Source organism: Notothenia rossii (genome assembly GCF_949606895.1).
Source record: "Notothenia rossii genome assembly, chromosome: 4".
Taxonomy (NCBI): Eukaryota; Metazoa; Chordata; class Actinopteri; order Perciformes; family Nototheniidae; genus Notothenia; species Notothenia rossii.
In genome coordinates this window covers 44,427,881-44,453,561 of record NC_136902.1, presented here as the reverse complement: position 1 = coordinate 44,453,561, position 25,681 = coordinate 44,427,881, and the positions used below count along the sequence as shown (strand labels likewise).

The following is a 25,681-nucleotide window of genomic DNA, read 5'->3' as shown; positions in this document are numbered from 1 at the left end:
GATGAGGCCTGTCATTTTCATCCTAGGTATACCTCAACTATGAGAGACAAAATGAGAAAAAAAAAATCCAGAAAAAAACATTGTCTGATTTTTAAAGAATTTATTTGCAAATTATGGTGGGCGGGTGTGGGGATACTCACAAGTCCCCGGTTGGGTGCTTCGTTGTTGGAGTTTACTCCAGTGGACGAGAGGGTCGCCTCCTTACGCCTGCGGGTTATGGGGGGGACAACTCTTACTGTTGTGTGTGCTTATGCACCCAACAGCAGTTCAGAGTATACAGCCTTTTTGGAGACCCTGGAAAGAGTCCTGTATGGGGCTCCTGAAGGGGACTCTTTAATCTTGCTGGGAGACTTCAACGCACATGTGGGCAATGATGGAGACACTTGGAGGGGAGTGATTGGGAGGAACGGCCCCCCTGATCTGAACCGGAGTGGTGGTTTGTTACTGGACTTCTGTGCTAGTCATGGATTGGCCATAACAAACACCATGTTCGAACATAAGGATGCTCATAAGTGTACGTGGTACCAGAGCACCCTAGGCAGAAGGTCCATGATCGATTTCGTTATCGTATCATCGGACCTGAGGCCCTATGTTTTGGACACTCGGGTAAAGAGAGGGGCGGAGTTGTCAACTGATCACCATCTGGTGGTGAGTTGGGTCGAGTGGCGGGGGAAGCCTATGGATAGACCTGGTAAGCCCAAACGTGTAGTTCGGGTGAACTGGGAACGTCTGGAGGAGGCCCAAGTTCAGGAGGCCTTCAACTCACACCTCCGGCGGAGCTTTTCGGGTATTCCTGTGGAGGTTGGGGACATTGAACCAGAGTGGTCGGTGTTCAAAGCCTCTATTGCCGAAGCCGCGGTGGGGAGCTGTGGTCTCAAGGTCCTAGGTGCCTCAAGGGGCGGTAACCCTCGAACCTCCTGGTGGACACCGGTGGTCAGGGAAGCCGTCCGACTGAAGAACGAGGCTTTCAGGGATTTGTTATCCCGGGGGACTCCCGAGGCAGTTGCAAGGTACCGACAGGCCAGAAGGGCAGCAGCCTCAGCCGTGGCCGAGGCAAAGCAGCGGGTGTGGGAGAAGTTCGGAGAAGACATGGAAAAGGACTTTCGGGCGGCACCAAAGTTGTTCTGGAAAACTGTCCGACACCTCAGGAGGGGGAAGCAGGGAACCATCCAAGCTGTGTACAGTAAGGATGGGACGTTGTTGACCTCAACTGATGGAGTGTTAGGGCGTTGGAAGGAACACTCCTGAACCTGACAACTCCGCCCTCTATGTTAGAGGGAGAGCTGGAGTATGACGGGGGATCAACACCAATCTCCCGGGGGGAGGTCACTAAGGTCGTCAAACAACTTCACAGTGGCAAAGCCCCGGGGGTGGATGAGATCCGCCCAGAAATGCTGAAGGCTCTGGGTGTTGAGGGACTGTCATGGTTGACACGTCTCGTCAACGTTGCGTGGAAGTCGGAAACAGTACCGAAGGAGTGGCAGACCGGGGTTGTGGTTCCCCTTTTTAAAAAGTGGGATCAGAGGGTGTGTGGCAATTACAGAGGCATCACACTACTCAGCCTCCCCGGGAAAGTTTACTCTAAGGTACTCAAAAGGAGGGTCAGGCCAATTGTCGAACCTCAGATTGAGGAGGAACAATGCGAATTCCGTCCTGGTCGTGGAACGACGGATCAGCTTTTTACTCTCACAAGGATCCTGGAGGGGGCCTGGGAGTACGCTTATCCAGTCTACATGTGTTTTGTAGACTTGGAGAAGGCGTATGACCGGGTTCCCAGGGAGTCACTGTGGGAGTATTGGGTGAGGGGGTCTCTACTCAGGGCCATCCAATCTCTGTACTCCCAAAGCGAGAGCTGTGTCCGGGTCCTCGGCAGTAAGTCGGACCCATTTCAGGTGAGGGTTGGCCTCCGCAAAGGCTGCGCTTTGTCACCAATCCTGTTTGTAATATACATGGATCGGATTTCGAGGCGTAGTCGTGGGGGAGGGGGTCTGCAGTTCGGTGGACTAAGGATTGCACCACTGCTTTTTGCAAATGATGTGGTTCTGATGGCTTCATCGGTCTGCGACCTTCAGCACTCACTGGATCGGTTCGCAACCGAGTGTGAAGCGGCTGGGATGAGGATCAGCACCTCCAAATCTGAGGCCATGGTTCTCAGCAGGAAACTGATGGACTGTCCACTCCAAGTAGGGAATGAGTCCTTACCCCAAGTGAAGGAGTTCAAGTATCTCGGGGTCTTGTTCTCGAGTGAGGGAACAATGGAGCGTGAGATGGGTCGGAGAATCGGAGCAGCGGGAGCGGTACTGCAGTCGCTTTACCGCACCGTCGTGACAAAAAGGGAGCAGAGCCAGAAGGCAAAGCTCTCTGTCTACCGCGCCATTTTCGTTCCTACCCTCACCTATGGTCATGACCGAAAGAACGAGATCGCGGGTACAAGCGGCCGAGATGGGTTTTCTCCGAAGGGTGGCTGGTATCTCCCTTAGGGATAAGGTGAGAAGTTCGGTCATCCGGGAGTAACTCGGAGTTGAACCGCTCCTCCTTCGCGTCGAAAGGAGCCAGTTGAGGTGGTTCGGGCACCTAGTTAGGATGCCACCTATGCGCCTCCCTAGGGAGGTGTTCCAGGCACGTCCAGCTGGGAAGAGACCAAGGGGTAGACCTAGAACCAGGTGGAGGGATTATATCTCTTCGCTGGCCTGGGAGCGCCTTGGGATCCCCCAGTCAGAGCTGGTTGATGTGGCCAGGGAAAAGAAAGTTTGGGGCTCTCTGCTGGAACTGCTACATCCGCGACCCGACCACGGATAAGCGGGAGAAGATGGATGGATGGATGGAAACCACTATTATGGGAAAGTCTCCTGAGAAAAGGAATTATTTGTATGAATGATTTACTAGATAGCTCAGGTAATTTAATTTCATATCAGTGTTTTCGCTGTATGGTCAGATATGTGATTTCCTTCACTTTAACCAGCTGCATTAAACATACATTAAAAAAAGATGGAAACCGACAACAGGTCTGTACACCTCATACAAGAAGTCAGAAATGGCTATCAGAAATACAAATAAATAGAATAATTTATAATCACTGTTTACAGAGCAATGGCCTTCTGCTTTTCCTCATGCGGTCTGTTCTTTCTGGGAAGAATAATTTAATATTCTGATACCCTGGAAACCCTTTTTTAGAACCATATACAAAACAACAATTGATTCCTATTCAAGAATCTTCCAACTGAAGATCTTTTACAAGATTACCGCTACAAAAAAAAAAAATCAACACTTTTAATATCACTTTGTAGATTCTGTGAGGAGGAAGAGGAAGACCAGATGCATTAATTTTTGTATTGTCCATACGTTGCAAGACTGTGGACTGAGATTCAAACACAGTTGAAGAATACAATTATTCTTCTCGCAAAAATACTTATTTTTAAAACTCAATCAATGAAAAATCTGAATTTAAGGTGTGTGAAAAGTAGATTAAAAACACAATTTATTTTGTAACGGATTATTGCCACAAAGAATCAAAGGGTGGCTCAACACACCATGAAATGGGAAACAATCAGCTCTATCGAAGAGTGGGATAAAAAGGAACAATAAATGTAAATATGCTTGCCATGTTGTGGTGTGTGCTTTTGATGGTATTGGACTGTCAACCTATTTTTTTTTTTTAATGAAATGTTGAAATGACCTACTAACTGTATTTAATTTTTTCAGTTTTTTTGTCTGAGATAGGAATGTCTCCTATTTTTGTTATCGTTATATCCATGTTTTGTGTCTGTAGCCTGTACAATAAAAAAACAAAACATAACCAAAGTAGTGGACCTAAATTATTATTTCTAATGTTTAAAAAAATCTGAGACAAAGAAAGCACTGGTATCAGATTCCTCTCGTAATCAACAGAAAAGCTGACACTTCTGAAGTTTTAAACAGAGTGCCTTATCTATAGTAAATGGGACGAGGAAATGTAATAATGTAGTGTGTTCGCTGCCTCCTTTTTGTTGTGTCATGTATCTGATCAGAAACAGGTTTTATTGCCAAGTAGCTTAACACATACAAGGGATTTGTCTTGGTGTTTTTGGTGCATACATAAATATACATCAAAATGAAACGATTTTAAGAAAACTATAATGACATGAAAATATAGCAACAGTGACACTGAATATGGATGAGATATAGGTATAACCGTAAAAATAATATATAATAAAATAAAATATGTGCAATGTGCCGAATTCAAAGGGTTGTGCAGGAACGACACCCTGATGTCTACTCACCTCTTTAAATGTTGACTTCTAACCCCCTCCCCCTGCAGAGTGAGTGTGAGCAGAGAGGAGAGTCGTACTGGTACTCTGCCACCGCCTCAGCGGTCACCAGGATTGTGGAAAACATTGAGGTAAGCCATTCAACATTACTGTGTGTATCAGAAACAATACGCATTGTAAGGGAAACTTCTGCAGCAATGGAGAGTCAGGACTCAGAGAGACACGAGGAGAGTTGGAGCTTAGATGTCAAAAAATGATGTTTATTACAAGTCAAACGGCCGGAGAATTCCTATCACAAGTCTCAGCAGCAAAAGGTTCTGACTGCACGGGTGGGTTGTCATGTCAATTCTGATCAGCCTATCTCTCGATAGACCTTTTAACTAGTTTACAGAGAGTTAATGAGCATATTTGGGGAGGCGTAAACATCTGTGGAGCTTAGAAAGCCAGCATTCCCACAGCCGTAAACCATTTTGTGACCGAGAGTTGAACTGGTTTATCAAAATAGCTGGAGCCTCCCATTCCTTAAGAGAGATAACAGAGCCAGGGTTTGGTCGTAAACGTCAACAGGCGATAAGGTTAAATATCTTAGGAGTAAGGAAGAATTATTCCCTCACACGCTTCATCTCTGCATGAGCTCAAACCCCACCCTAGTCCAGTACATGACGATGATACACTGAATAGTTGTTTGTCAATTTAGTGTTCCAAATGATATACTAAAGAAACTTTGAATATATGGGGGGGGGGGGGGGTCAAAATATGTGGATTTTAGCCCCTATCAAAGGTGGGAGAAGTACTCAGATCTTGTACTTGTAAAAGTAGAAGTACCAGAGTGTAGGAATACTCTGTTACAAGTAAAAGTCCTGCATTCAAATTATTACTCAAGTAAAAGTATTGGCATGTAAATATACGTACGTATAAGTACCAAAAGTAAAAGTACTCCCTATGACGATTGGCCCATCATATGTTGTCATTATAATCTTTGATGTAAAGGTGGAACATATCATAATTATTTTATTTACTGCAGGGTAGCTTGTGAATTTACTCTAGGAGAAACTAAAGTTTTATTTAAGTGTTGATTATATTGTTTATCATTAATCTATATCTGAAAAAAGTTACGTAAGGTACTACATAAACGTAGAGGAGTAAAATATTTACCTTTGAATTGTAGCAGGGTAGAAGTACAACGTAACCTAAAATTCTCAAGTAAAGTACAAGTACCTCAAAATTGTACTTAAGTTCAGTACTTGAGTAAATGTACCCCATCACTAACATGGGGAGGGAGGAAACTTTTAGGATTGTTACAGTAAGTGAACCCTGGTTCAGGGCTCATTAGGGCAACTTAAGATAGACTTGTCCTTTAAGCTTGGTGTACCTAAAATGATTAGTGCAACTAAAACAAGTAAGAAGAATACCTGAATACATCAATACCTTCCACATTTCCATGCTGCCTTCCTGACCTGCAGTGGGTCAAAGTAATCAGGTAGTTGTTACACACTGACCTTTCATTTCTCACTTCTCTTCGTAGCTGAACATCCAAGATGTGCATCTCAGATTTGAGGATGACTTCTCCAACCCAGAGAAACCCTTTGCCTTTGGGGTTTGCATCAACAACGTTTCTGCCCAGAACCCCTCCAAAGAGACGGTGAGTGTTTCCCCGGGAGGCCCTATCTTACGCATCACAAGCTGCTAATTGTGCACAATGTCAGGTAAAGAGAGTTATAAAATCCAGGAGTACATTTTTACTGAAAAATGATCCACAACATTTAAATCTAACCAAATATTGTGCTTCATATTTGTTTGGGCTCTTTCTTTCAGAAACAACATATTTTCCTTCCACATGTTGCCGTATCCACCATTTAAAGATTCAAGTTAGCCCTGCACACACCTAGGAGTAATTAATAAATACAACACGATAAGCCCTGCTCTGTCATTTAGACCATGCACTATATGCCCAGAATGTATTTTATTCTACAACCAGATGTCAGACTGGAATTAGTCATAATTTATATGTAACCAACATTTTAAAAAGGTCAAATATTGCATTCACTAAATAAGTTTTTCTTGTAGTGATAACTTAGTATCTTCTATTGATGAATTACTTGTGTCGTAAATATTTTTGTAGTTGATCCTGGTCTACCACATGTGAGGTTTACTGGGGATTTATTTTCTTTCCAGGTCCAGAAGCTGCTCCGGCAGAAGCAGCTGGAGATACAAGACTTCAGCGTGTACTGGGACACAGAGAGTGAAATGCTGGGGAAGCTGCCCGCAAACCAGATCCAGGTCAGACCCTGGGAACACAGTATCACAGTTCTTTATACAAGGTTCATCCTGACTCATACCTGACCAATCTGAAGTGCAAACTGCATAAACACACACAACTCACACACAGCAATAAATGATAGTAATTTACTTGGGACTTAAAGATGAAACACCATGAAAGAGTCATAAGGTGTCTTTCAGATAGAAAGACATTATGAATCACATAGTCAAATCTGCTTGTTGGAACCCTTGTGCTGTCAGACATCAGAATCAGAATACCTTTATCCGTCCCACAGATGTACAACATGTCTCACCTGCCTGTCACACCACCTCTGTAGGGAGCGGGTTAAGGAGGTGAAGTTTCAGATGTCTGATTGTTTGTGACGGTTTAGGATGCGATGACCTGGTGTATGCAGAGCCGCACGCATAAGTACATCTTTGAACCTGTGTGTGCCTCCGTGCTGCTCAGAAGAAACACTTCCAAGGAGCCTCTGAGGGCCCGACACACGCCACGCATCGAGGGCCTAGTTCAGCTGGAGCCCATGTCCTTGCGCCTGTCACAGGTCTGTGTGAACACCTGACACACTCTCTTATCAACAACATAAGATTACTTTACAGGTATCATTACAGGGCTCTGTTAAATAAGGTGTGTGTGTGTGTGTGTGTGTGTGTGTGTGTGTGTGTGTGTGTGTGTGTGTGTGTGTGTGTGTGTGTGTGTGTGTGTGTGTGTGTGTGTGTGTGTGTGTGTGTGTGTGTGTGTGTGTGTGTGTGTGTGTGTGTGTGTGTGTGTGTGTGTGTGTGTGTGTGTGTGTGTGTGTGTGTGTGTGTGTGTGTGTGTGTGTGTGTGTGTGTGTGTGTGCCTCTCTCTCTCTCCTAGGTCCAATACCAGCAGATCATGGCATTCCTTAAGGAGCTGGACCGTCGGGAGACAGAGATGCTTTACCAAAAGTGGAGACCAAAGGTGCCCATTTCTGGAAAGTAAGTTCCCCAACATGTTTCTAATAGGAGCAAACAGTTAACTTTGTTACATTTGAAACCGTGTGCATGCAGCGTGCACACCCGTTCGATCCTTTGACCTGGTTTCTCCTGCAGTTGCCGGCAGTGGTGGATGTTTGCCATCCAGGCCAACCTGAGTGAGATACGGGAGCAGCGGCGCAGGGGCAGCTGGGACTTCGCTCTGCAGCGGGCCCGAGACGCTCAGACCTACACAAGCCTGTACTTCAGGAGGCTCAAAGGAGTCCCACTGAGTCCTCCAGAGGAGGTACAACACCTAAACATGAACCTGCTGTATCAAAAAAGATGATGTTAATTTATTGATCATGAATTACGCTTTGATGGCAAATCATCGAACTAATGATGCAGGTATAAATGCTGAGTGTTTAAAGTGATCAACTCATGTGTAAAATCAATGCTTTGCAATAATGACTTGATCGGTAATAGTACATAATTTCAACTACCGGTACTCAGTTTTCATGCTCAATCACGCTTCATTCCACATGGTAAAGGCTAGTAATCAAAGAATAGAAGAAGTTATAAGCTGTGTACTTTGCTTAAAGGTGGGGTATGTTATTACGACCAATCATTTTAGCCGGCCCGGCTAAAATAACTGGATGGCCTACCTGCCTGTCAGCCTTCCATCTGTGCACAAACGTATCTCGTGCCCTCATTGGTCATGTGAGTGTTCGTGTGTGTTGGAGGAGGGGCTCTGTAAGGAAGTCTGAAGGAAGATGCAGATTTTTTCCGGTTGTGTATTTTCAAACTCTAGCGCACTCCAGCTGGTTTCTCCATTCTTACCTATCCCACCTGTAAGGCTACTATCTGCTGGTCAACTGAAATATCAGAAAAAACTATAAAAATAAAATAAACTATAGTATGTTGTCCGGTGCCTTGCTCAAGGGCACCACGGCTGGGCAGGATGTGAACTGGGACCTCTCCAAGTATCAGCCCACACGCCATACTGTAAGTCTGTTCGGGGACTTGAACCGGCAACCCTACAGCTCACAGTCCAAGCCCCTACTGACTCAGCCACTGCCGAACGACTGAGCCACTGCTAGAAGATAGCATTGTTTTTAACGATAAACCACAAACTTAAAAAAGTGTGAAAAGTGAATAATAATTCATATTTAGTTGCAAATCCTTTGCTTGCATAACTGCATCAAGCCTGCAACCCTTTGACATCACCAAACCTTTGCATTCTTCTTTGTGATGCTCTTCTTCGTTAGCAGGTAAAATGCATGCTCAACAGGGTGTAGTCTGGAGATTGACTTGGCCGGACCTTCCACTTCTTTCCCTGATAAACTCCTTGGTGGTTTTGGCAGTGAGTTTTGGTCGTTGTCTTGCTGCATGATGAAGGATTTCCCGATCAGTTTGGTTGCATCTCTCTTTAAATGTGCAGACAAAATGTCTCTGTAGACTGCTGAGTTCATTATGCTGCTGCCATCACGTGTTACATCATCAACGAAGATCAATGAGCCCGTCCAGAAGAAGCCATGCAAGCCCAAGCCATGACATTACCTCCACCATGTTTCACAGATGAGCTTGTGTGTTGGAATCATGAGCAGATCCGTCCAAGCCGTAGGGTCGCTGGTTCAAGTCCCCGAACAGACCTAAATATGGAGTGTGGCCTGGTGCTTGGAGAGGTCCCAGTTCACCTCCTGGGCCCTGCCGTGGTGCCCTTGAGCAAAGCACCGGAAGCATTTTCTCCCATAGGCAGCTCTCTGGTCTTCATGTTGGTTACACCGTTTTAACTCTAAATGAAGTCTGCACAGGCAAAAGCTTAAACTGAGAGTAGACATGCAGTGCTATTTATTGTTTGAATAATCAAAGTAACAGGACACTCCTCAGTCACATGTTCCTATACTTTTGCTCACTTGGAAAATGGGTGGGTTTAAACAAAGGGTGCTATCTTCTCAGTTGTTTATCAGATCTAGATGTAAATACTTGGAATGAAAAGCTGAAATACTGACCATTTGTCTCATATTCGTCTTTTGATGTCAAACCCAATTGTTTTATTGTTTTCAGTGTATAGCACAAATAAAGGAATTAGTCTTGCTGTTCTAATAGTTTTGGAGGGGAGTCTATAAATAGGCACACATTCAAATATGTTTTAGTTTTTTTTCACATCCTGTGATGCACAACCAATCAAGTATTTTAAAATGATTATGTCATTTGGAACAAATAATTTGTTCCTATGCACTGTTTGTGTTCACCTGAAGAGCGAGCTGCAGCGAGTGGAAGAGGAGCAGACACTAGAGGAGCTGCAGAGTCTCCGAGAAATAGTTCATGACTGGTTTCGAAAGCAGGAAGAAATCGCAGAGGTAGGTTTAGATCATTCTTACACTTGTTTATTACTGTATAACAAACATAACAAATTCAAACCCTTTAAGGGTCTTCAGGAGCTTTTTTTTTTTAGTAAGACAAATCCCCTTCTGGCTAGTTTATACTCTTGTTACTCTGTCAGTGAACTTCCCAGAGGACAACTATAGAAGCTCATGCTCAGAGGGAGGCAGGGTTGGCTCTCTCTGTGTGTGCTGCTATATTACACACACCTTAACATTCTTGTGAAAAGATTCTGAATCAATAGTTTTATATAAATAAATACACAGTGTTAGGTTGTAAACAAATGGTTGACTTCATATAACAGGCACACAGTATAGAATAGTATTTTCTCTGATTCTTTTATGAAGATACAATTACATTTTGGAATAAGGAAAATATATCCTAAACTGTATTATTTATAGTTTTTACAAAGAAAATCTAATCGTGGAAGCCAAGTGAGCAATGAGTCTCTGGACACACACAGCAATCAACCAACAGTCTCTCTCAGATGCCCTAAATATGGTGATGTTCTAGTTTCAGCCTGCTGTATTCTCTTCCAGAATGTGCGCGAGCCCAGCAGTGACCCCACACTCTGTGAACCCCCCACATCCATCCCCAAGAGTGGGAGCTCAGGAATGATCCAGTACCTGCAGTCATGGTTCCCGGGCTGGGGAGGCTGGTATGGAGAGCCCCAGGACCCAGACAGGCCTGAGGACCTCCAGCCCAGTCCGTCCTCCTGGGACATTCTGGGTGAGACTCCCCCTGTCGGATGTCTGACCAGCTGACAGCATGTAGCGCCTTCTTCAGTCTTTCCATAGGATCTAGAGGAAGTTCAACCACAGGGCTGATTTGACTAGCTTTGTATCTCCGGTTCCATTAGGCTTAGACTTGTGTATGAAGAGTCGGTGTTTGTGTTTTTTATCATTAGTGGTTCTGTCCGCTGACCCTGATCATATAATGATTCTCCAGCAGAGACAGAAGACCTGTTCGACCCGTTGGAGGACTCTCACACTCTGAACACGTTCACAAGGAGAGATCACCTGTTTGCACGGCTGGAGTTCTTACTGGAGAAAGGCGGAGTCACGCTCTTCCACCAGGACAGGAGGGGGGGCTCTCTGAACGAAAGTGGGGTCATCCAGTTGGAATTTTCAGGTACACGGGCAGAGTTTAGACACATTTCACTTAGGAGACAATAAAGCCAAAGATTTCTACAGATCAACAATGAAAATCTAGACTTGTATATACGGTGGCAAGAACAATTAAGGGAACCCTTTTGAATAACCTGCTTTTATGTATAAATTTGTCCCAAAACATAGTCAGGGGCCTCATTTATAAACGGTGCGTACGCTCAAAAGATGTTTCTAAGCAATCTTTGTGATTTATAAAAAATAAACTTGACGGGAAAATGTGCGGTCCTCCACGCACACTGACCCATCCGTATGCGGTACGCACAAAAACGGGAGAGACGAGAAACTGCGACACCGTTGGCAGAAGGAAGAATGGAGAGAAATTTGTGGAAATAACACCATAAATAAAATGTTACCTCATGTATCATATATGAAGAGTTAATTTGCAAACATTGATTGAAGCTAATCTTAAAATGATTAAACAAACGCCTGTTTGAGACTCCTCAGTGCACACAAAAACATAACTTGGAGAAATAAATAAATAAATACGGATACATTATTTAAAACCACCTCGAATATGTTGTCTTAATGTTATGACATGTATTCTCATAAATGATGCGGTAAGCAGGAGGACAGAATTACGTCTAAACTGACGCCGTTTTGTATTTCTATAGGTTGTAGATACAAGCATGGTTTTATATACTATCACGTTTAATCGTGTTTTATGCCGTTTGCTAAGACTTGATAAGTCGCTCATAAAACACAGGAGGTATGGAAACTAAGAACACCATATATTTGGCAGCTGATATTACACTCATTTGAATGAAAATGAAATAAAACATTAGTTTTATTTCATTTAAGTGGTGGATAGAGTTGCTGCGGGGGGGTTGAGACGCACAGGCTGCAGTGGAGACGCTGCGCACAGCTGATTGACAGCCGGAAAACAAACCACCAAATAAAAAAATAAACATGAATTGACTCCACTTACAGTTTCTCATCATGGGGGGGGGGGGTCTCATGTCCCCGGCACAAACACACTGACACTGCCTGAGGAAGGTTATGTGTATTTTGGCAATAACTTTTTTCGGACCACTTATTTATTTATTTTGGATCCGAACTCCATGCTGCTACTCTGGTTCAAACTGAATCCATCAAACAATATGATTTATCTCCACCTCCCCAAAAAAACCAAAATCTGACACGGTGTGAGATGTCTTTTTTAGATGTTCTGTGGTCATTTCCTGCGATCTTCTTCATGCAGTCAGTCAGAATGAATATTAATACGGGGCGTTTCTTTGACTATTTTTAGGCAAATATGGGCGTTACGTTAAGCCCGCAAAAGCTGCGCTGCATTTCGAGTTGATTGTGGCTTATAAAGGGAAACCGGCGTAGGACGTGCGTGCGCAGTGTTTTATAAATCGGAATATTTGTGTGCATATTTATTTGCGTATAAGTTACAATAATCAACCAACACAATCTGTTTTAACTGATAGCACACCAATTATTATTTTGTTCTTATCCATATTGAGATCATTGTTCAAACATTCACAGTGTAGGATGGAAAAATGTGAACTCCAAGACTTTTACAAAAACTAACTGAGTTAGGAGTAATCCAACCTCAATTTAATAATTGATACGAGATTAGAAGTGTTGTTCAAGCTATTTTGACTTACTTGGGATGACAAATTCATAATTGGTCATTAAATATCAGCTCCCCTCTTTGAGAGATTAACATGTGTCCAATAGGGCTGTCCCGAATACCATTTTTCGGGCTCCGGATATTCAATAGTAATCAGCAGCAAATATTCGGTGCGGAGAGATATATATATTTTTTAATAACATTTTTTTCCCCAAAAGGTTTCATAACACGCTCCGAATCCGAGACACCTGACAACACGCTGTTAAGCAGAAGCTCAGAAAGAGCATACTCTTACGATATATATATATTTATTTATTGTCTCAGTACTCGCATACATTAAAACTAAATGTGTCCTCTGCATTTAACCCAGCCGCAGTGCAGCACCCGGGGACCAAATCTGGTTCCAATTTCCGTCTATAATGTTTTACAACCTGAAGATACAAAACACATATTTCTGTTATAACTTGTTACCGATACAGTAAACAGTATTTAAATAAATGAAGAACGAAAAATAAATGAATGAATTGTATGCCAATAATTGCCTTAGCCCCAGATGTTCCCACATTACTCCTATTATTTTCACTATTCGGATAAAATTGAAAAACTAATATAAAAAAACAATTTTGTTGCTTGCTTGCAACTATTTTCCAAGCAAAGTAAGTGCACGTTTTTATCATGTGTAATGTTACTGTTTAAACGGCGGATTCATCATGGCAACTTGACAACAGCTAAGCTAAGCTAGCCTACTACTTACAGTATCCAGGTGACTTTTCAGAGTTGTTGTGCCACAGTGGTAGGCCAGTTTCTTGTCGCATATTTGGCACACTGCCTTCTTCTTACCGTCGTCCAATTTAAAATGGTCCCACACAGCTGAAGTCTTCGGCATTTTGTGTTCAGGTATGTGAAACGAGGTGAAGCGAGGTGAAGCGTGCCGTTTGCGTTCGTGACTGTGAGTGAACGCGATGTCAGGAGCACAGGCTGAGATTGTATATATTTCCGCATTTTAACAGTGCAATTCAAAAGTATAATAAATAAAGTATAAGAATATGGCAATTCGCCTTTATTGATAGCATACATTTAGGGGAAAAAAACGAATATCCGAATAATGAAATTGAAACCCGAATAGTTGGCGAACGAACGAATATTCGAACAGTCAAATATTCGGGTACAGCCCTAGTGTCCAAAGAGTTCAAAGTGTTTATGTCTTCTAGCGTTTACCGCTGCCTTGATTTAACCAACTCTCCACAGGGGTGAAGGTGATCCTGGAGTCCCTCCCTCGCTCTGAGTCTTCCCTGCTGTCTGTGAAGCTGGGGGGGCTTTTCTTGAGAGACCTGACTACTCAGGGCACCATCTTCCCCGTCCTGGTGTCTCCCAAAACGGTAAGCAGCGATGGAGACGGATGGGCAGAGAGTTTATAATGTAAAGAAACGTTTGGAAATGTGAATTTCTAGCTTCTCATTTTATGATAAAACTGTTATTTTCTATAATATGTTGTGTGAGGTTCGGATGTTCAAACGTGTCACTCGTTGTAGGACAAAGTTGTTGTTGCCCTTAACCAGCCATCGGGCCAGTCCAGCTGTACCTCTGGTAAGCATTTTCTTTAAAAAGTTTATATTTAATCTCATGCTATCAATTCCTAATGACAGATCATACTTTCTCTGAGCTTGTGACATTGGGACAACTTATGATACCTTTAGGGTTGGTTTATCAAAGCTATGTTTAATGTGAACCAAACAGTATTTAACAGTTTGCTTTCATAATTCTAGGTAGTTTACTCAACATTCTTTATTTAGGTGCAGGTGATACTTCATTTTTTTTATCTATGGGTATATTTCATTCTGCTGTTAGGCTCCCGAAAGACGGGGGGAGTAACCCTCTCTGGTAGTGGCAGTGTGGCGTACTCCCAGCAGCTGTTTGTCTTTCAAAAGGATCCAATGTTGGTTTTGTTTGTGTGCCCTCAGGATGCAATGCAGAGTGCTCATCATCACCAGTGTTTGAAATGATTTATGAGCGAAACCCTGTCAGGTGTCAGTTTGAGCGGAGACTGGAAGTGAACACCAGTCCACTAAACATCATCTACAACCCACAAGCAATCAAAAAAGTGACAGAGTTCTTCTATAAAGGAAGAGTTCATAGCTCGGGTATGTACTGGAACGTGTTGCCCTTTTATGGAGAACATGCATTTTCTTAAGAACATATTTACCAAGACTGGTGCACTTTACATATTTTAGACAAACTCATGCAGTTTTATAGAAAATACAACTATAAACAAGAATCTTCAACATTTCCATAAACATCTATAGACGTTTTAGATTTTTAACATGCAAATATTATTTTTATACCCTACTAATATGTGTCAGAGCTGTGTCAAACAACACATTTAAAGAAGGAAAAAGTCAGGGACTGATAAAAATGTAATTCCCAGGGGAAAAGAAGATTTCTTATTTGCCATACATTTCCACATGCTTATTTAATTATGTTGAATTCAACATGCAATTCTAACAATCAATCCATTTCAGCTGTGCGAGCTGAATCAGGCTTGTTACAATCTCATGAAGTTCTTGATTAGATGATGGTCCAAAAACAGCTGTGTTTTTAATATCTTCTGATGTCGGCAGACGAAGCAGGATACCTCATTTATAATGCACACTGGAAATCACTCAGTACAATCAAATGTTACTCTTAGAATACAAACTGTAGATTGATTAAATAGCAAGGGCAGTTATAAACGACTTTATGCTCTTTTAAAGCAAACGGCACATACCAAGATAAGCATTCATTTAAAGCATGTCAAAGATGTTTTAATAGAATACCACAGTTTTATTAAATCATCATTACCAAGTACTGTACATCAACTTCTTCACAACCAGAATATTCTTATATTTAAAAATCTCTCTTTGATTCTCAGGTTTTGGCTATCAGTCGGAGTTGGAGCTGAGAGTGGCAGAAGCTGCCAGGAGGCAGTACAACAAGCTGAAGATGCAGACCAAAGCGGAGATCCGACAGACCATTGATCAGCTGCTTGTGGGAGAGTTTATTGTAAGAGTTTCACTGAATGATGAATTTAAATAATTGGAGATTGAATAATTTCTAAAAGCCACAGTTTTGCTTTGTAGGAAAATGGCAAGCGTTGGACCATGAAACTGGACATCTGTGCACCCCAGGTGATTTTCCCTGATGACTTCCAGTCAGAGGACCCGATGCTAGTTGTTGTTGATTTAGGCAGGATTCTCCTCACAAACTCTCAAGGTAAAACAAGGCAACCATTTAAGCAAATAGAAAATGAAAATGATATACCTCATTATGTTTATTCTTCTGCCTTATGAGGTTTCTAACTCAGCTCATACCTTTCGCAATGTTTTTCTTTGAAGATGACACAAAGGCCAGCTTAAAAACGACTCAACCTGAAACGGAAGAAATGAGTGAAGATGAATACCAGACCCCCCTTGCTACCCCACCAGAGTCTCCACCATCTGAACTAGACATGTCTTTGAAAGAACAGCTTAAAAGCCCTGAACTCCCCAGCTTCATATCCCCTGAAGGTACACAGGCCTACAGGAGAAAGCTTTATGAAAAGTACTCCTTGTCCTTTAAGGACCTGCAGATAATGGTTGGTCGCTTCAAGGACAACTGGAAACATCTTCAAGAGAGTGAGGTGGGGCCTACTCACGTGGTGGAGAAGTTTAATGTGCTGCTCCAGCTTGAGCAGAGACTGCGCTACACCTCGGACCCCCAGCTCCCTGGGGCTGTGTTGTCAGGAACTCTACCAGACCTAAAGGTCCATATCAACCTTGAGAAGATGACCGCCCTTAGGAGTTGTCTGGCTAGGCTAAGCAGTGAAGAAGACAAAAGCCAAGAGAAGGGCCCAAATATACATTCCCCTGATCCCCTTACCCTCCGCCATGACAAAATCTTTCAGAGGGAGGACAGCTCTTGGAAGCTTCAAGGGTCAGCCAAGAACCTGACCCAGAGTGTGATGACTTTAGAGCAGCACACACGGGAAGTACTAGTGGAATCCCGTCTACTTTTAGCGGAATTCAACATCAACTACATGCAGCTTGGTGTAGAAAGCGATGGCCGCTACATATCTGTTCTCAAGGTATTTGGCACAAATGCTAAATTTGTCAAGCGGCCTTATGATGCTGAAGTCTCCCTAACTGTCCATGGTCTTCTGCTGGTAGACACCTTACAGACCTATGGCTCAGACTTCGACCTCCTTGTGGCTTCACATAAAAATCTCAGTTTTGACATACCCTCGGGCAGTCTCCGGGAGAGCCAGCCTTCGGCCTCATTGTTGTCTGAAGGCAGTTCTCCCGGGCATCAGTGCCATCATACTGAGTTACCCTCTGGTATGCCTACTGATAGCATCTCCCCCTTCAGTTCCTTTCTCAAAGACCAGGAGGCCCTAATAAAGCTTGAGTACCAGTTTGTGAGCTCAGACTGCCCCTCCATGAACCTGGACAGCTCCCTTCAGGTGACAAGCATGCAGGTCAATAACTTGGACATCATTCTCAACCCTGAGACCATGGTGGAGCTACTCAAGTTCCTCCAGAAGTCTTTTCCTAAGGAAGAAAGCTCCTGGACATCGTCAGCACAGCAACATACAACACAGCCTGGCAGTGAGGAAGAGGAAGGGACATATCAGGCAACATATGACCAGAACAAAGAGCTGACTGTGGAGATCCATCGTCTTAACCTGCTTCTACTCCGGACTGTGTCCACTGGCACTGCCCTGTTTGCTGAGAAGAAAGGGTTGAAGATTGCCACTGCCAGCATCACAGGCACCAAGGTCAATGTGTCCATGGGCAGTCGTTTGGACATTAATGGATCACTCGGGTCCATGCAGTTGGTGGACCTGACCCAGGAAGGAGGCCGAAGCCAGTTTGTGGTTAGCATTGGTAGTGCTGATAGCTCCTGCAATGTTGGCGGATTAACATTCCTTGCTGACATAGAAGGTTCTTCCTCAGAAGCTTTACATTTCTGCCTAATGGAGAAATCACAAGGGGAGTGTTCCTTGGAACTTCAAATGGCCTCCTTGCACTATAACCACTCAGCCAAGTTCCTAAAGGAGTTGAGTCTGTCTGCCAATGAGGTTGAAGACAATTTCCGCTCCATGCTGAAAAGCGCTGCCACCAAAGTTTCAACAGTTCTAGCCACCAAGACGGCAGAGTACAGCGGTATGGTTTCGCTCTTTGAGACTCCCTCACGGAGAACTCGAACTCAGAGTCAGAGCTGGGCTTATCCATATGAGGAGGAGGAGGATCCTCCCATGGAGGAACCTGAATCCACCTTAGACACATTCTTGGTGAAGCTGACTCTTAATATTAGCATTGAATCACCAGTTGTTTCCATTCCCCGTAAACCTGGACACCCTGAGCTGTTGGTTGGTCATCTGGGAAGCATAACAATTCAGAATTGTGTTACCGGGCAAGACTCTGAAGGTGAGAAGCTACAGGTGTTGGTGAAGGATATCCGACTGTATTCAGTCAACATGAGTCATTTGGTATTGAAGAGGACACACAGAGCTGGCAGCATATCACCATCCCACAACGGAAGTGTGAATCATGATGAGCCACAATTCACACGCCATGACTTCTTTGAATCCCTCAGCCGTGGAAAAGGTAAACATTTTACCCATTTCATTCATACGTGTGTTCCGAATGCTATTCTATGTGCTTGGAGATGCAAATAATATAAGCATATATTTTAGATGCAGCTTTTTACACAAGACCACATGTTTGTTTTCTTTACCAGCTTTCCATATATTGAAAGACACCACTATACAGTTCACCCTGGAGAAGGTTCCAGTTGAAGAAGACACCCAGTTCACCTTCCTCACTGCAGAGGAGCCCTGTAAGAGCACAGGGCTTCTCCGAATCGAGGGCAAATTTGTCAACTCTGTTCAGGTATACATCATATTAAAACTGTCCCCAGTTAAAATACTAGCAGAATTTAAATGATGGCCAACTTCAACTATGAAGTACCAGTTCCCAATAAAGCCCTTTTGAAAATAAGAGAGGGGACTTTACCTTTATGCTTGAGTGCAGAGCTGTTAAATAACATGTTTGAAATAGGGTTACTAACTGGTATTCATTTTACCAATGCTTCACTTTCTGGTTATAGGTGTTCCTGTGCAAGCCTGTGTATGAACAAGTACTGCAGACATTGGACAATTTGTCCTTGATTGAGGAGCAACGTGTCACACCCAGCCAACCGCCCACACCACCTCCACCAATGCCTTCTTCCACCAGACCGCACCGGTTTCCTGACCCCCAGGGAGGGCTGTTTGCAAGGGACCCTCCCTATATGAGCTTTTCCCACTCGTCACTTTCCTCTCCTTTGCCTCTCCAGTCTCACAAACCTGCTAATCACTCCTCCTTTACTCAGTTCAAAGTCATCTTACATGTGGCAGAACTGCAGGTGCAGCTTAGTGCTGACCTGACCCAGGGATCCCAGGGCTTGGTCAGCCTGCGCTTCCGAGATCTGGAGGGAGACTTCACCAAAGACCATCCTCATCTACTAACAGTCCAGCTAGCTCTGCGCTCGCTGCTAATGGAGGACCTCCTGGAGCAGAACCCTGAGTCTAAATACAAGCATTTGATGGTGTCTCATGGAGCACCCAAGCCCTCCACCTTCAGCCCAAAGGAGTACCTTTCACAAAGCTGTCCATCAGCATCCAATGCGCTGTACCCAGACATGCCCCGCTCACTGCCTGCACACATGGAGGAGGCCCAGAACGTCTTTCAGCTCTACCAGAGGCATCCCAGCACCCCGTCAGCTGCCCCTCGCAAATCCGAGAGAGACATAGACTGTCCAAACACTCCACCTCCCTCCCCTACCCGTCATACACCATCCCCTCAGCCCCCTCCAGATTTTGATGACTCCCTAGTTCATATCAATGTGCTGCTGGTGGACCAGAACCACCCAGAGTTCAAAACACGCTACGGCAGAGTGGGACGAAGCGTTGATGTGGACTTTAACTGCCTGGACGTTCTGATCACACTGCAGACCTGGGTGGTTATCCTTGACTTCTTTGGTATTGGCTCCACTGCCAATAATCATGCAGTGAAGGTGCCCCCTATGTCCCCCCCCCAAGAGCCAGGACAGCCTCTGTATGAGCCCGACATCGTTGAGGAGGAGACATCCGAGGCTGTCAACACTAAAGTGGACCTTAAGGTAGGTCACTGGACCTGGGGCTGTCCAACCGATGCCTGTCATGTTAGTAAGGCAAGGCAAGTGTATTTATATAGCACTTTTCAACACAAGGCAATTCAAATTGCTTTACAAAAAATGAAAGACATTAAGAAAATGGCATTCAAAATCAGTCATTAAAAAGAAAAGCTAATAAAAGAAACATTAAAAGAAAAAATACATGGATAAAAGTTACAGTGCAGTCTAAGATATGAATAGTTCAATTAAAAGCATCGACAAAAAGAAAAGTCTTCAGCCTGGATTTAAAAGTAGTCAGAGTTGCAGCGGACCTGCAGGTTTCTGGGAGTTTGTTCCAGATATTTGGAGCATAATAACTGAACGCTGCTTTACCATGTTTAGTTCTGACTCTGGGGACAGAAAGCTGACCAGTCCCTGAAGACCTGAGAGATCTGGATGGTTCATAATTTAGCAGGAGGTCAGAAATGTATTTTGGGCCTAAACCATTCAAAGCTTTATAAACAGCAGCAGTATTTTGAAATCTATTCTTTGACACACATGAAGCCAGTGTAAAGACTTCATAACAGGAGTGATGTGATCCACTTTCTTAGTGTTAGTGAGGACTCGAGCAGCGGCGTTCTGAGTTAGCTGAAGCTTTCTAATAGATTTTTTAGTGAGACCTGTGAAGACACCATTGCAGTAGTCGAGTCTACTGAAGATAAAAGCATGGACAAGTTTTTCCAAATCCTGCTGTGACATTAGTCTTTTAATCCTAGATATGTTCTTTAGGTGATAGTAAGCTGATTTAGTAACTGTTTTAATGTGACTGTTGAAACTCAGGTCAGAGTCCATGACTACACCTAGATTTCTGGCTTTATCTGTTGTTTTGAACATTGCAGACTGAAGCTCAGCGCTAACTTTTATACGTTCTGCCTTGGTTCCAAAAACCATTACCTCAGTAGGCTGCATTCTGTACAACAATATATTTAAAATGGCATTTAAAACATATGTTTCCCAAAGAGAACAAGATGAAAATGTATCTGTCAGTTCCTTGATTCAGCCACCACAGAGGTTTTGGCACTGAAATGTCTCATCAGTTATTGGCTGGATCCTACATACAGACATTTATGGTGTCCAGAAGGCAACTGAGTTTGTTGATATGCTGTCTTTCTCTTTAGCACCACAGTAAAGTGACATTGTTTGGTCACATTTCAAAAAGAAGTTTGAATATCTCTGTGAAATATAGAACACATTCTCTTGGTGGATATAAATATGATGACTATATAATCAACAGATCAGCTCTTAAAATGATTGTAAACCAACTCACAGTATATGACAGTGACTTTAAAATCAAATGTACACACTTTGCAGTTCTTTGTGAAGAATATGTATTTTCCAGCTCAGGATTTGGAAACGATATTCCTGATATGTGTAACGGTCCACTGCTGCTACGCTTGACTTTAATAGTGAAAACATGGTATAGCGTGTCATGCAGCTTTGTCCTGCGGTCTGAATTACTGCACCTGCTTTCTTTAACAGGACATGTTCCCTTTCTATTTATGAGCTGTTTATTGGATGTACAACTTCTAACTCTTTCTAGTCTCACTTCCTGCCTTTCTTGTTGTGAATTGAAGAGTCAGTTCTGAAGTGAATGCTTTATTAATAAACCTTTTTATGTTTCTATTCTCAGGTTCATTCTTTGTCTCTTGTACTAAACAAGAAAACCAATGAGCTTGCCAGAGCGAGTGTGTCCAAACTGTCTGCTCATCTAGAAATTATGGGTGCGTATGAAATACCATAGATTCACCTTGCCTAGTAAAAGACAACACAACAAAATGGTGTTATACATAAATAGATCAACTTGTGAGGACAATGTGAAGTTTAACGTTACCACATGATGTCTTATCGTTAAGATGGCGACCTGGCATTACAAGGCAGTTTAGGAAGTTTGTCCCTGAGTGACCTTACACCACATGGTGATCTCTACCGAGAGCGCTTCACCACCCGAGGAGGGGAGGCCCTTATTTTCAACATCCATAAGTATGTATTGCAAACCTTTGAGCATAGAATAAGTCTGTATGATACGAAGGGATTTAAAGAATCAGTCTTCTTTTACTCACCATCGTATTCCTGTCCCTTCAGGTACGGCCAGCCTGATCCTTACCTGGAGCGAGAATGTGACATCAAGGTGTCCCTGCAGATGGCCTCCGTGCAGTACGTCCACACCCAGCGCTTTCAGGCCGAGGTGGTGGCCTTCATCCAACATTTCACCCAGCTACAGGATGTCCTCGGCAGGCAGAGGGCTGCTATGGAGGGCCAGGCTGTGAGTACTTTGTGACGCACTTTGCTTTAGTTACTGCTCATTTCAAATTAGCTGAACATTTTACAAACAAGCAACCCCAAGAAATCAAAGTTAATGCAAATTACATTGGTTGGCTATTATCAGCTGTCTTTGACAAACATAAGTCTTCATTGAATATCAGCTATCCATCATAAGTGTGCATGCATGATGTCCTTTTTTATTTGTATAACTGGTTTGTTTGTGTACATGGAAGACAAACAATATACTATAGGGCAGGGGTGGGGAACCTTTTTCCTCAAGGGCCATTTCAATTTTTTCAATATCCTCCGAGGGCCTTACAAATGATTGACCTCTGCTTAAAAACACTCAAATCACAGCCCATTCATTTCGCCTTTCTTTCATGCTATGCAAAGAAAAAGCAACCTCTTAATCCAGATACTGTATCTCACCATGACTCGCGCATGCATTCATGTGCACGGTTGTGGCATGACCACCAAAACAGAAAGATAGGACACAAGATGTTTGCAAATGTATTTAGTATCCTATCCATGTGGACATGATTTAAGGGAGGACTCTAGGAGGTCCAGGGGCAAGCTTCCCCGGGAAGATTTGTTCTTAAATGTTGAAGTTAAAAGCATCAATCTGGTGCACTTTGAGAGCAACATTAGGAGATCTATACACCTCTCAACGTCCATATGAAACAGAACTGTAAGCAGATCTCTTTTTCTATATGGATATTTTACAAATCACTCCCCTTTTAAACTGTATTCTTGTCTTTTTACTGTCATATACTATTCTGTACCTGTTTACTTTATTCTCTTATTTTTGTATAGCTATGATCATATAAAGATGTGCCTTTACCTCACTGGTTGTAGAAGCTTCTTATATTCATTAGCATAGCTAGCTAACCAGATGCTAATAACAAGAAAGTTATTGACTGTATGATCAGTATGACAGATGAACAGATCGCCACTGGGTTTACAGCTAAAGACACAGCCACGCAAAAACTGCGGCATGTGTACGGCTCCATATGGGTACTGCAATTTATGAAGTGCCAGAGCGGCGTTGTGGTGCTCTCCGTCAGCACTAAACCCCTGTCAGACGAGACACACACCACGTGATGACACGTTAGGCTTGTGTTGTGTTCAAGGACCCTGACCTTGGCCAGGAAAAACAAGGACTCGCTTGTTTAATTTTTTTGCGATCTAGATTTATATTTTCATCTGTTTATAAATTACCTCGAGGGCCGTTCCAAATGGTCTCGCGGGCCGTATACGGCCCGGGGGCCGGAGGTTCCCCACCCCTGCTATAGGGCGACCAGATGGCATTGTACAAGGCAGGAGGAGCCCAGAGGAATAGGCTGTAACTCAATATATAGAGACACCCATTTGCTTCAATCTTCACAAGAATCACTCAAGCCATTCTGGAGTGGAATCCGAAACCATATTTAACTAATATGCATCACTGTGGACATCCACTGAATGGAATGTTATATTATTTTTTTCTCTTTTTTGGAGCAAAACTGTCTCAAATATAAATACAACCTTTGGTGTTAATCTTGTTAAAACAGATGATTCTTGACTTCTCAACGGTTGTGTATATTATCCTGTAATAGTAATGATATCAGAATAAAGTTTCCCCCTGCTTGCTGCTTAACATATTGTCAATTTATTTTCCTACTCTTTCCTTTACTTTGTTTGATTTCTCTCACATGGCCCCTTCCTCTCTCCCTCTTCCTATCCCCTACAGGTGCGGGAACATCCTCAGCGGGCTTCCAGGGTTCTGCTGGATATTGAGGCTGGTGCCCCAGTTATTCTCATCCCAGAGAGCTCATGCTCGCCGAGGGTCATTGTGGCCAACCTCGGCCAGCTGAGGGTGCAGAACAGCTTCCTGCCGGCAGGGGCTCATGGGACTTTCTCCCTCAGAGACAAGGTAGAGAAACTCACCATGGCCCATGCCTTTTTCCCTTCTCTGGTGAGTCACGCTGCCCGTGCATCCACCCCTGCAGCCCCGGCTGACCTTTCTCTCCCTTGCTTTTCTAATGGAACTGTATTCATTTATGCATTGAATGGTATTACCCACAATTTAACATGCAGGGTTACCAATTTATTTTTCATACCACATACCAGACTCCCTGAAAAGCTCAATGCCCTGCACAGAGAACCTTTTGCCATCTTATCATTTAGTAATAATGTAACTATCTGAATCTGGTCTGCAATGCTCAATGAATACAGCATAGCCTGACTCTTTGCTGTAACGTATGGTCCCATAACTAAACCTTGTCATTGTCTCTAATTGTCATTGTTCATATTTTTCCCAAAATAGTCCAATATGTTGGCTATCATGTTAGTTTGCATAAAAGGACACTATAAAAGCACATAGCATATAGCACACCAATGGCACGGTTATGAGGAGCCTCCCTTTCAACAGAGGCAGTTCAAGGTTAAGTTCTCCATGTTTCCAATGCAGAATAATTGGCACCCGGGCCCAGCTGGCACAGAGAACTGAGAGCTGCATAGTTTGAAGACTGCTCTCTGTGGAAATTAACCGGACATGCGTGTATTTATTATTCACCATACTTTCAATGACTACCTGCTGCCATTATACATTTTGAACGGGTGTCAGGTGTAAGTTGTCATGTCAGACTATCATAAGATAGATCACAGTGAAAAATATTATAAGCAGCCTACTTACTAATTCAAAGTATTAAAGGTGAGTAAAAACTATACCATACATATGCATGATGCTTTTTCAGCAATTTGGAGTTCTATATAATGTGAATCGCATTGTTTTCCATTAAACTTCTCAAAGACAAGACAATAATAATGTTGGCACATCTCCAACTTAGTGATGACCCGAAGACCTCGCTGCTACCAGGCTCTAGTCGGTGAAAAAGGAAACTACCCCAACACTAGCTCCAGCAAAGCATACTGTGTTATTGGTGGGAGAACACTAAACAGATGTTGTATTGGTCTTTCATATGCATCTTGTGTTTTTTGTCAAGAATTGTATACTGCATGCAAGCTCATACAAGGATCCATTCCATTACAAGGTACCTTGCATGCTTTTGGTTTGGGGTGAAAGGCGTTTTCCAAATAACTTACAGTTTGTACTACTTACCAGAAACTATCCCAGTACCAAACTTCGGACAGCTGACAGCATATGTTGATATTTACTTTTGGATCAGATTAAACAGTTTACACTTCAACTTTGTGGGAGTATTTGGTTTAGAAATATAGTCTTTATTTCTTCTCCTCTGGTGAATCAGTTGCTAATGGTCTGGTGCTGCTTTGGTTGTCAGGGAATATGGTCCAGCTCTGGTTTACTGTTTTGATTTTATGGACATTTCGAGTGCCGCATGAATTGTTTAAAATAATACACCAACTTCCCAAAGGATTTGTTCTTATGAAAGCTTAACATGTGTCTTAAATATTGATCTATTTTTATTAAAAACTCTTGCTTTACTGATATGAAAGTAGTTTGAAAATATATACAGTGGAAGACTACGTATAATGTAAGTTTCATAGCAGTGCACCCTATTAATGCGGTCATAAAACACAAAGTGAGAAAAGAGAGCTCTGCCTGGCTCCCATGGCGCACCAGCTGTATCAGGATGCTACGCTACAGGAACCTCCAGCAT

General features: G+C 43.1%; 1 protein-coding gene across 1 annotated transcript in view; it reads left to right on the top strand.

Annotated features, from left to right (window-relative positions):
* vps13d (vacuolar protein sorting 13 homolog D) overlaps nucleotides 1-25,681 on the top strand; it is a 117,250-nt gene that overhangs the window by 10,047 nt on the left and 81,522 nt on the right. The window contains 21 exon segments of the mRNA XM_079679099.1: nucleotides 4,298-4,378; nucleotides 5,773-5,889; nucleotides 6,423-6,527; nucleotides 6,899-7,069; nucleotides 7,384-7,484; nucleotides 7,599-7,767; nucleotides 9,722-9,823; nucleotides 10,385-10,574; nucleotides 10,794-10,976; nucleotides 13,839-13,969; nucleotides 14,123-14,177; nucleotides 14,552-14,731; nucleotides 15,499-15,629; nucleotides 15,707-15,839; nucleotides 15,962-18,211; nucleotides 18,345-18,496; nucleotides 18,714-19,766; nucleotides 21,430-21,520; nucleotides 21,653-21,779; nucleotides 21,882-22,062; nucleotides 23,791-24,015. Of these exon segments, the coding sequence (XP_079535225.1) occupies nucleotides 4,298-4,378; nucleotides 5,773-5,889; nucleotides 6,423-6,527; nucleotides 6,899-7,069; nucleotides 7,384-7,484; nucleotides 7,599-7,767; nucleotides 9,722-9,823; nucleotides 10,385-10,574; nucleotides 10,794-10,976; nucleotides 13,839-13,969; nucleotides 14,123-14,177; nucleotides 14,552-14,731; nucleotides 15,499-15,629; nucleotides 15,707-15,839; nucleotides 15,962-18,211; nucleotides 18,345-18,496; nucleotides 18,714-19,766; nucleotides 21,430-21,520; nucleotides 21,653-21,779; nucleotides 21,882-22,062; nucleotides 23,791-24,015 (5,928 nt within the window).